This window comes from Perca fluviatilis, chromosome 2, assembly GCF_010015445.1.
Source record: "Perca fluviatilis chromosome 2, GENO_Pfluv_1.0, whole genome shotgun sequence".
In the NCBI taxonomy this organism is placed as follows: domain Eukaryota; kingdom Metazoa; phylum Chordata; class Actinopteri; order Perciformes; family Percidae; genus Perca; species Perca fluviatilis.
Window position 1 is genome coordinate 16,848,295 of NC_053113.1, and position 10,671 is coordinate 16,858,965.

The 10,671-nt window shown below is 40.7% G+C and overlaps 1 protein-coding gene across 1 annotated transcript in view; it reads left to right on the plus strand.

Annotated features, from left to right (window-relative positions):
• The window catches only part of LOC120573299 (alpha-2-macroglobulin-like), a 58,324-nt gene extending 48,581 nt beyond the window's left edge, over positions 1 to 9,743 (plus strand). Inside the window, exons 25-37 of the mRNA XM_039822956.1 lie at positions 1 to 43; positions 498 to 573; positions 1,917 to 2,073; positions 3,703 to 3,777; positions 6,202 to 6,361; positions 6,458 to 6,645; positions 7,270 to 7,482; positions 7,868 to 7,986; positions 8,206 to 8,296; positions 8,377 to 8,445; positions 8,526 to 8,631; positions 8,800 to 8,841; positions 9,561 to 9,743. The exon at positions 1 to 43 is cut by the window's left edge and continues 134 nt beyond it. Coding sequence (XP_039678890.1) covers positions 1 to 43; positions 498 to 573; positions 1,917 to 2,073; positions 3,703 to 3,777; positions 6,202 to 6,361; positions 6,458 to 6,645; positions 7,270 to 7,482; positions 7,868 to 7,986; positions 8,206 to 8,296; positions 8,377 to 8,445; positions 8,526 to 8,631; positions 8,800 to 8,841; positions 9,561 to 9,565 — 1,344 coding nt within the window. The 3' untranslated portion in view covers positions 9,566 to 9,743. The remainder of the gene's footprint in view (positions 44 to 497; positions 574 to 1,916; positions 2,074 to 3,702; positions 3,778 to 6,201; positions 6,362 to 6,457; positions 6,646 to 7,269; positions 7,483 to 7,867; positions 7,987 to 8,205; positions 8,297 to 8,376; positions 8,446 to 8,525; positions 8,632 to 8,799; positions 8,842 to 9,560) is intronic.
• The last annotated feature ends 928 nt before the right edge of the window (positions 9,744 to 10,671 follow it).

The following is a 10,671-nucleotide window of genomic DNA, read 5'->3' on the forward strand; positions in this document are numbered from 1 at the left end:
ACCCCAGCCATCAGGGAAAAGGCTACCAACTTCCTGACCAGTGGTGAGTCTCCGTTTACTTTGGTAGCTAAAAGAACACGTATGCCAAATCTACCGTCTGCTACATTCTGGTGCTGGTTGCACAAAATATAATAAGCAGCGTGCATAATCGCTTGACAGTGCTCATCATTCCAATTAGAGATTGCAGATCAGGGACACCCTGCTGGCCTCTGGGTTATGGTCCTGACAACAGGCCCCCCCACACCTTAACTCCTAGGCCAGCAGGGCGACCTTGTTGCATGTCATTCTTTCTTTCTCTCCCTTAATTTCCTGTCATCTTTTTACTGTCAGCTGTCCAGTAAAGCCATGAAGTGGACTTTTTCTTTACATCTGTACATTCACACTTAGAGATGTTATAAACAAATTTACCCAAAATCTTGAACTTAAATACATTTTAGGATTTGATAAATCCTATCAAATCTGTAAATGCCCTAATTAGTGTTTCTATTGTTATACAGGCTACCAGAGACAGCTGAACTACAAACATCAGGACGGTGCTTACAGCACATTTGGAGCAGGACCAGGGAACACTTGGTGAGACCATTACTGGTCAATCATCCACAAAGAATAATTAATTATATACTGTATTTACAACATTACATTTACCATGACATACAGTTTATACTTCTAGAGTAGATGAGTATCGTGAGACATTAAACGGATCATAAGTCAGTCCCTCCAGGATTTCGCGGCCTTTTTTTGAGATTGTTGCGGTCCACAATGCCTGATTTCGCGGGAGCTTTTGTAAAAAGTTGCGATAAAAGTTGCAATGTATTTTGTATGTTTGTTGCAATGAAGTTGCGGGAGACAGTGAAAGTTGCAAAAAAGTTGCGATTGTTTTTTTTTTTTGTATAGTTCTTTAAAAATAAAAAGGAAACATGTTTTGGGGAGAATAAAACTATCCTGGGCTGAGTTTTCCTAGTAACCTTACCAAAAAGGCTCAGGATGCTGCAAATGTTGGTATAATATGAAAATGGCTGGTGGATTTAAGACCAAAAAATAATACTTTATTGAATGAATCAAATTTGAAAATATCTATGGCTTGTTGATCTTTACATTGTTAGTTAATTTCCTAACCTGGCCTGGGACTCACATTTGATACACAGTTTGATAAAGTACTGACTTTGAGTTATCATTGCACTTACAATAACGAGCGTAGCTGTCCTCAATTTAGGTCATCGTGTCGTCTCATCTCCTTTTTCTCCTGCATCCACCGTGTGTGTGTGTGTGTGTGTGTGTGTGTGTGTGTGTGTGTGTGTGTGTGTGTGTGTGTGTGTGTCTGTATGTGTGTCTGTGTGTGTTGTGTGTTGTGCGTGCGTGCGTGCGTGCGTCGCGTCGCGCGTCGCGTCGCGTGCGTCGCGTGCGTCGTGCGCGCGTCGCGTCGCGTCGCGTGCGTGCGTCATCGCGTGCGTCGTGTCGCGTAAGCGTCAGTCGTGGAGGGAACGGAGCAGTAGCCCCACGTGCAGCGACTTTTAAATCGTTAAAGTCTAAAACGTTGCACGTCTTGCATAACAGTTTACCCCCGCTTTCGTAAAGAACATCTGGATACTGTTTTTCACGGTCCTTTGCTGTTATTTTTGTAGGTAAATGTGAGACGTCGGCAGCACACATCTGCTGCGCATGATGCTGCATCTTCTGAACAAAACAAGGAAGTGAGTTTGCTGACGTATGACGACGCTTTGCAGGAGACCGCGATGATTGGTCAAAGTTGCAGAAAAGTTGCGGTGATCGGTCAAAATTGCGAGTCGCACCAAAGTCGCGGTGATTGGTTGAATTCGCGTGAATTGGCGCGATCGCGACATTGCGAAATCCTGGAGGGACTGATAAGTGCTTCCTCTTGTCTTTTTTTCTGTCTAACTTTGTTTTAATATCCTCAGGCTGACTGCATTTGTGTTGAGATCGTTTGCCAAAGCTCAGGCTTTCATCTACATTGACCCAGCGAACATTGAAGCGTCCGTGACCTGGCTGAAAAGTAAACAACGAAGAAATGGCTGTTTTGAACAGTCAGGAAAGCTCTTCAACAACAGAATGAAGGTAATGAAAGTCCCTCTTTACTAGAGTTTGTAGAACAATGACTGATGATAACTGAAACTAAAGAAGGTCAGTATGTTAATTTTACTAAATGACACTTTTGCCGTAGCAGTAGTTAAATGGAAATGCACCATCAGGACTTTCATTCATGTCTCAGTAGTAACAAATGCCAGCCTGGGGCCACTTCACAAAATTTGCGACATAAAAGGAACAATTTGCAATAGATTATTTTTGGGGGCTTTTCCACCTTTAATTTCACAGTATAGCTAGGTGAGAAAGGGGAGATAGAGGGGGAAGACAAGCAGGAAATCATCACAGGTCTGATTCAAACCCTGGACCTTTGTGTTGAGGCATAAACCTCTATGTATATGTGCACCTGCTCTACCCACTGAACCAACCCAGCCACAATAATTCCCTCTTAGATTAATTTCAACAGGTTTTACTTATCAAAACAATTGTGACTCATGCATGCGAGAGCCATGTGGGACTCACAAATGTATTTGCAATTTCCGACTGACAAGCATTTGTGAAACAAGACACTGCCACTATTTTCAAACTGCGTAAGAAGATCTCAAAATCACTTTTGTGAGTCGGGCCCCTGAGTGTTGGAGGTACAGTGATCTATATCTGTATATACCGTACGTAGGCCTATATAATAATATTTATGTATAATATAATATATTTTTATTATATAAATTGTGCATATTTACTAATATACTAAATACATTTACCCATCTCTCCTTTCCTTTTATTAAATAAAGGTTTCTTTTTACAAAAGTGACACATCTGGTAAACTCTACCAAATTTGAGCCCCCTATTGAAAGGATTTCCATCCAAAAGTGACTTGTCTTTGAATCGAGTCGTATACCTACGTGGTAAACAATCTGATCAGTCGTCTTGTGTGAGGTTATGAGCTGAGTTTATGGTTTGAATTATGGTGGAGGTGGTCAGTTAAATCTATCAGGACTCCATTATACCAACCAGGGAATGCTAATACTAAGCTAAAAGCCACTGAAAGCTGAAGAGTGTTGTAGTGGGATGGGCAGGCAGCACTGGGATGTAATTTGATTCAACAGCTCAACGTCGCTCGTGGTCACAAGAACGGTATTACGATTAGATCTCCACTGTGTTGTGTCGGTGCTGGAGAAAGGTCTGGCTGCACCCATTATCATTCTGCTATAGGCAGGGGCGTCAGACTGGGGGGGGGGGGACTGTAGCGTGATTTATGCTTCTGTGTTAAATCTACGCCGGGGATACGTACATGGAGACATTGATCCCTACGCTGTAGACTGACGTGCACCTTTAGAAAAATTGACCTACATGTCGCGGCAATGTCTTGGTTCTCCTTCTCCATAAACAACATGAACTCAAGGAGAGGGTTAACTTTTCCTGCTACAGATTTCCGACCGTGGTCAAAAAGCGCAGGGGAGACACTTGTTTCTCTCACTATGACTCTAGAGTCAGTACTAGGGATGCAGCGGTTAACCAATTAAAAGGACTGGCATTGGCTATAACTGATAGTGGAGATAGTGAAAGGGGAGAAGAATACTGTTTGAAATGCGTGGCCAATCATACATTCAGCATCCAGTGAGTCAGACTAGATCACTAATTACTTACGCTTCCTCTTTACAGGGTGGTGTGTCTGATGAAGTTACTCTCAGTGCCTACATCACTGCTGCCTTCTTGGAGATGAATACTACCATAGAGGTGAGTTGATTATTTGTAATATGAATGTATATGTACGTAAGATGCATTGTAGCATTCATTTGAATTAACATTTTTATGGTATAGCACTAAAGATCCTTTGAACTGTAGTTGTAAACCCTAACACATTGTTTTATTTATTTTTTACTGTTTTTGAAGGACCAGTGTTTAGGATGTAGGTGGGTCTATTGGCAGAAATGTTTTCAGTAGTGTATAATCACCTGAAACAAAGAATTGTGTTTTCGTTAGATTAGAATGTAGCCTTCATATCTACATTAGGAGTGGGTCCACTTTCAAAGAGCCCGCCATGTTGCACTGCCATGTTTCTACAGTAGCCCAGAATGGACAAACCAAACACTGGCTTTAAAGAGAGGGCCTTTCATGTTTTACATTGAAGTGAAGGCCACTGTAGGTTCTCCTACACACTTGGACAGATGGGGTTAAGCGGAGGTGTATTCAGTTGGTTGCTGCAACCTCACCGCTTGATGCCACTTACAGTCCCGAGTACCCCTAACTTCCTTGCATTTACTCAACATAAAATAAAAACTTAATTTGGAAAATCAACAACAAGTGACACAACATAATAAAATTTATTGATATTTCAAACCTACAAAACTGAATATTCAAAATTTCAGCCCTTAAGTTAATACTTTGTCCACCTTTGCTGTATACATGTAAGTCTTGGGGTATTCTCTATCAGTTTTACATCACAACATTTTTCATTCCTCCTTCAAAACACTCACTCAGTGAGTTATGAAGCTTTAACAGTCATTCTTTCACAATTCTTTTCAGTCGACTTTACTTCATTCTAACACATATTTATTTTGAACCATCCATTTATTTTCTATTTTTGATCATTGTCTTGTTGGAAACAAATCTCCGTCAGTCTCAGGTCTTTTTGTAACTCCATCAGTTTTCTTCAGAATTCCTGTATTTGGTTCATCTTCCATCAATTTTAACATCTTCCCTTCCTGCTGAAGAAAAGCAGGCCAAACCATGATGCTGCCACCACCAGTTTGCGATGTGTGTTCAGGGTGATGAGCTGTGTTGCTTTTACCAAACATAACGTTTTGCATTGTTGCCAAAAAGTTATTTGTTCATCTGACCACAGCACCTTCTTCCACATTTTGGTGTTCTCCCAGGTGGCTTTGGCAAACTTTAAAACACTTTTATGGATATCTTTAAGAAATGCTTTCTTCTTGCCACTCTTCCATAAAGGCATTGTGCAGTATACGACTTTGTTGTTATGGACAAGTCTCCCACTATGTCTCTGCTTCATCCAGAGTGATCATGGGCTCTGCTCATTGTCACTTCTCATTTATACTGAATTTAAGGCCGCTAATTTGTAGTGGTCTGATACCCCTTCATATTGCTTCCAGTGCTCCTTGGGATGTTTAAAGCGGGAATCTTTTGTATCCAAATCGGCTTTAAACTTCTCACAACAGTATCTCGACCCCTGGTGTCTTGTTCTTATGATGCTCTTCTACGGACCTCTGAACTATCACGGCAGGTGCATTTATCTAGGAACTTGATTACACACAGTATTCTATTTATCATCATTAGTCATTTAGGTCAACATTGGATCATTCAGAGATCCTCACTGAACTTCTGAGAGTTTGCTGCACTGAAGTAAGGGGCTGAATAATTTTCACCCACTTTTCAGTTTTTATTTGTTAAAAGTTTGAAATAGCCAATGAATTTCGTTCCACTTCATAATTGGGACCCACTTGTTGTTGATTCTTCACAAAAAATTACAGTTTTATATCTTTATGTTTGAGGCCTGAAATGTGGCAAAAGGTCGAAACGTTCAAGGGGGCCGAATACTTTCGCAAGGCACTGTAAGTAGTAGAAATACCCATTTAGTTTTGAGTACAGGCAGGAAACCCCAGTATTAGGTTGTAGACATGAATGAAACTGTCTATCATAAAAGTCTATTTTTCAAAAATCTGAGCAAAGGATCATTTAGTTAGTTAGAATTAAGTTGAATGTAACCCATGTAGCCTAGTCTTACCCTGTTATTTCTGAAGTTGTTCCATTATTTTGCGGTGCTTCCACTGTCTCACTTGAGTAACAAGCCATCTGATGACTTAATATTTCAAATGTAATGTTAGTCTTTTTTAAACATATTTCAGTTTGTTGATTAGTATTGTATGTCTCATTTGAAAATGACATTTGTGGGTAGTGGTTTATTTTGGTTGATGCAAATAGTTTTTTTTGTTACCTCCTATATCATTCAGATTAGGAGCACTGGTTAATACTTGATTCCTGGCCTGTTTCTTTTTCCGCTGTGCCCTCACTTTGTCTCTAAAGACCACTTTCTGCTGTTTAGTGTTATTGCCTCCATTTACTGAAGTCGTTCATTTCCCTGAATATAGGAATTTGTTAACACAACAGCGAAAGACAATGTATTCTTTTAATCTTTTCTAGGATCCTGTGAATGCTAGCTTGTCTTGCCTCAAGGAGTCCATCAGTGACCTCAGCAACACCTACACCACAGCTCTGCTGGCGTACGTCTTCACCCTGGCAGGAGACATGGAGACCCGTGCTCACCTACTGAATCACCTAGACACTGTTGCATTACAAGAAGGTGATTCCTCCTCCTACAGGAAATCATTCTGGCTTCATTACTGTGACAAAGCTTACCCTGTGCCTGTTTGTCTCTTTGTGGATGGCTGTTTTTTAGGAGGGTTCCTCCACTGGTCTCAGACAGCAACAGAAACGTCAGCCTCTCTGTCTGTGGAGATCAGCTCCTATGTGCTGCTGGCTAAACTCAGTGCCTCTCCGACTGGTGAAGACCTGGGCTACGCCAGCCGCATCGTTAGATGGCTGACTAGCCAGCAGAACTATTATGGAGGATTCTCCTCCACACAGGTACAGCCCAGACAGGGTTAAGCTGGACTTTGAGTCAAACATACAGTAATATCTTCTGGGACAAATAAGATGAAACAAAGTTATTGTATGGCTTAGCCTTGACCTTAAGCCCAAACAATGGCATGGCACAAGAAAAACAGCCCTATTTTCACGTTTGTGACAATGCATTTTTCTGCTTCTTCAATTTAATGTTTCTTTAGATGTTGTATTTAGCTTAAGAAGTAAAGGATCATTTTATCCACTTATAAAAAATACTAAAGCCTTCAGTTTATCTTTCAAATTATTTTAAAACTGAAACTCACATTATTTAGACATGCATAGTTCTCACAGGACAGCGACATTGGCCGATACCTCAACAGTTAGTGTCAGTTAAACCATACTGAGAACAATGGCATTGGTTTAGCCCATTAACTATAAATAAAACAAAATGTGCATACTATTATGTCTTAAATGGTAATTTTCTTAATTGAGTTTTGTATGAAAATCAACAATTGGAGAGACCTGAAATTGATAAAAGTGAACTCCTACATATGAAAGCTGCTAGAGGTGTTAAAAAAAGAACATTTACATTTGTATAAATTTAAGCACATAAGTATAAGGTATTTTCTTTTGTGTGTGTTGTAGGACACCGTGGTGGCTCTTCAGGCTCTGGCTCTCTACTCCACTCTGGTGTTCAGTCCAGAGGGTTCAAGCACAGTGACGGTCCAGTCTCCCAGTGGCCAGCTGATGTTTGATGTGAATCAGAACAACAAACTGCTCTACCAGGAGAAGCAGCTGCAGGACGTGACAGGAAAGTACAGCCTGGAGGTGAAGGGCACTGCATGTGCTGCAGTACAGGTCAGTGGTCAGATGTACATAAACCACCAATCCTGATGCTTCATACTGTACATTTGAACCAACTTGAGCAAAGAAAATTCTTGAGATTCTTGTTCACGTTTTATGATTGATTGATTGTTTTTTATTTATGTGTCATGCCTCTAAGTGGCCCATCCTACACAGAATTACATGACACCAATACAACAATAATTAATTCCACAGCTTCCAGTCCAATGTCCACACAAAACATTCACAAGTAATCACAAATAAAACATACCACAGCAGACATAACACAACCCATAAATTGTCCAACTAGAGCCAAACACCTCATACACAAAACAACACCACAGACACAATAAATAATATATTTTTTTAATTTTATCAATATTAAACTTTCCTTGTTTAGATTTCTCTTGTCTATAACATCCCAACTCCTGCTGATGTTACCACTCTCAGTGTTGAGGTCAAACCAGAGGCCGACTGCACCAGCAAAAGACCCAAACTCAGTCTGAACCTAACATCCCTGTAAGTAATCAACAAGAAGATCCACATTGAAGACATTGACGAATACTGAAGTTTTTGGCAAATAATCCTCTGCATCTACCGGCTTGAACTATGTAACTGTTGATGGATGGACAGGGGAGGAATGTTTACAACTTGGTAGCTAAAACTCAGCTCAAACAGTAAATGGAGCCTTTCAAAGCACCAGATTGACATCATATTTTTATGGCACTTGCATTACAGATATAGTGGAAATGAGTCCAGTACAAATATGGTTATCCTGGATATCAAAATGCTCTCTGGATTTGTCCCAGACCCAGAATCTTTGAACATGGTGAGTGATTACAGTAACTTTAAACTGAGTATTTGTGTCAGTTGTTGTCATGATAACAGCTGATTAATGTCTCCTCACAGCTCAAAGGTGCCCTGCTGGTGGATCGTGTTGAACAAAAGGAGGATCATGTTCTGGTGTACATACGGGAGGTGAGAGGGATTTAAAGTGACAAACAAGAGATGATTCTCTCCAGATTAGTTACTGATCATGTCGTCTGTTTTTCCAACAGTTACCGAAGGACATAGGCATCAACCACAGCCTGAAGCTCATACAGGAGCACCAAGTGCAGAACCTGAAGCCAGCCGTGGTCAAGATCTACGACTACTACCAGCCAAGTAAATCAGTTCTCTCTAAACTTCATTCACAGAAGTCACAGCACACACTGCTCCGTGGTAGCTGTACAACAACCTGAACAGTTATCAGAATAGTCATTTATGTTAAATATTATGGCTATTGAACATATGATGCAAGTTTGACTCATTTTCTACTTTTTTCCCCTTAAGGTGACCAGTCTGATACAGAATACATCCACCCTTGTGTTGCAGGTAACCAACTGTAATAACATACAGAAGCACTATGACGTATGTAACTGTAAATTGGAATTGTTTAAAAGATTGTAAAAGTGCAAATTTTGTAACCTAAAACCAAATGAAGCATACAACTAGTGTAGACTGTAAAGCCCAGATCACACCAAAGATTTGCAACGAGGAAAGAACATTTTAGAACGTTGCAGCAGTCTGATGGCGTCACCTGCGACTCAGCTTGTCAAGTCGCCATTGGCTGGTTTTAGAACGTAAGGCACGTCACCTGTTTGAACAGCCAATTAGCTCGTAGCGAAGTCAGCTGGTCGAAAATGGCAGTCAGGAGGATACTTTTAATTTTCCTCAACTGTTAATCTATTCCCTCTATTCCCTTGTCAAGAGAATAGTGTTACTAAGAAAACATACACTGTATATCTATGGGATGTAGCTCACCTGTTTCCAAGAAGCAGTGTTATCATCAGCCGTTCCCCTGGTGACATGCTGTCTCGATAGTTAATGTTTGGCTGATTTAGATGTGACACCAACTCCTCTAAACGATGGAACTGCTGACTAGATGGGAGAAATTGACAAAAGAGGGGAGATCTCTTGTCTGTTATGTTATGTGAGGCGACATGTGGTATAGTAGCATTGGTGTAAACTGTCAGGTGTCAGAATGTTGCAAATTTTTGGTATGGACAGGCTTAAGTCTTCGCAATGAATTTTATTTTTCATTTCTTTTGCAGCTTGAAGAGCGTGTGGTCGGTCCTCGAGTCGTCCAGAAGATACATATTATGTACTAATACCATGTCTGTTTGTATTTCCTTGTTAGTATTATGCTACAACCCCTTACAGCTGTGTAACTGTCTGAAGTGAAATACATGCATGATGGACGATTAAATAATGTGACGTTAATGTCCCGCTTGAAACTGGTCTTTTGTTGAACTTTTTCCACGGTTTTATCTTTCTGCTGTGTATTTATCGTATGTGTTTTATCCAAAGACCAGAAGTTGTGCAGCTCAGCTTAGTGTGGAAATGCGGTCACAAAAGTAAAAAGTGTTCTTTAGATAACATCTAAACTCTCTCAGACTCTTGGAGAATCTACAAATCCCATCTCCTAATGCAGTTGGAAATCAAAGTTTAGCAAATACATTGTTCAGATACCCTTTGGAATTGTAAACTCCCAGGCCAGCTTTTGACCCGGTTTCAGAGTCCTTATTTGGCTCCATCCATCTTCCAAATTAACCTTCCTTCCTGCTGAAGAAAAGCAGGCCCAAACATGCTGCACACCTTGAGTGGGGAGGTGTGTTCAGGTATGAGCTGTGTTGCTTTCCCAAACATACTTTTCATTGTTGCCAAAGTTGTTTTGGTTCACTACCACAGCCTTCTTCCTGTTTGGGGTGTCTCCCAGGTGTTTTGCAACTTTAAACCTTTTGATACGAAGCTTTTCCCTTTTCTAGGACAAGTCTCCCACCCAGTGTAGATCTCTGCATCCAGGTTCTGGGTGGTTACTTAGTGAAGTTTAGAGGGAGCGTCTGTAGTGGTCTATACTCCTCCTATATGCTGACAGTGCTCTGGGTAGCGGAAATTTTTGTATCCAAACCGGCTTTAACTTCTCACAACAGTATCTGGACCTGCCTGGTGTGTTCCTTGTTCTTCTATCTCTCGCTTTACGGACCTCTGAACTATCCAGAGCAGGTGCATTTATACGAACTTGATTACACACAGCTATCTTATCATCATTAGTCATTTAGGTCAACATTGGACATTCAGAGATCCTCACTGAACTTCTGGAGAGAGTTTGCTGCACTGAAAGTAAAGGGGCTGAATAATTTTGCCCCCACTTTTTCAGTTTTT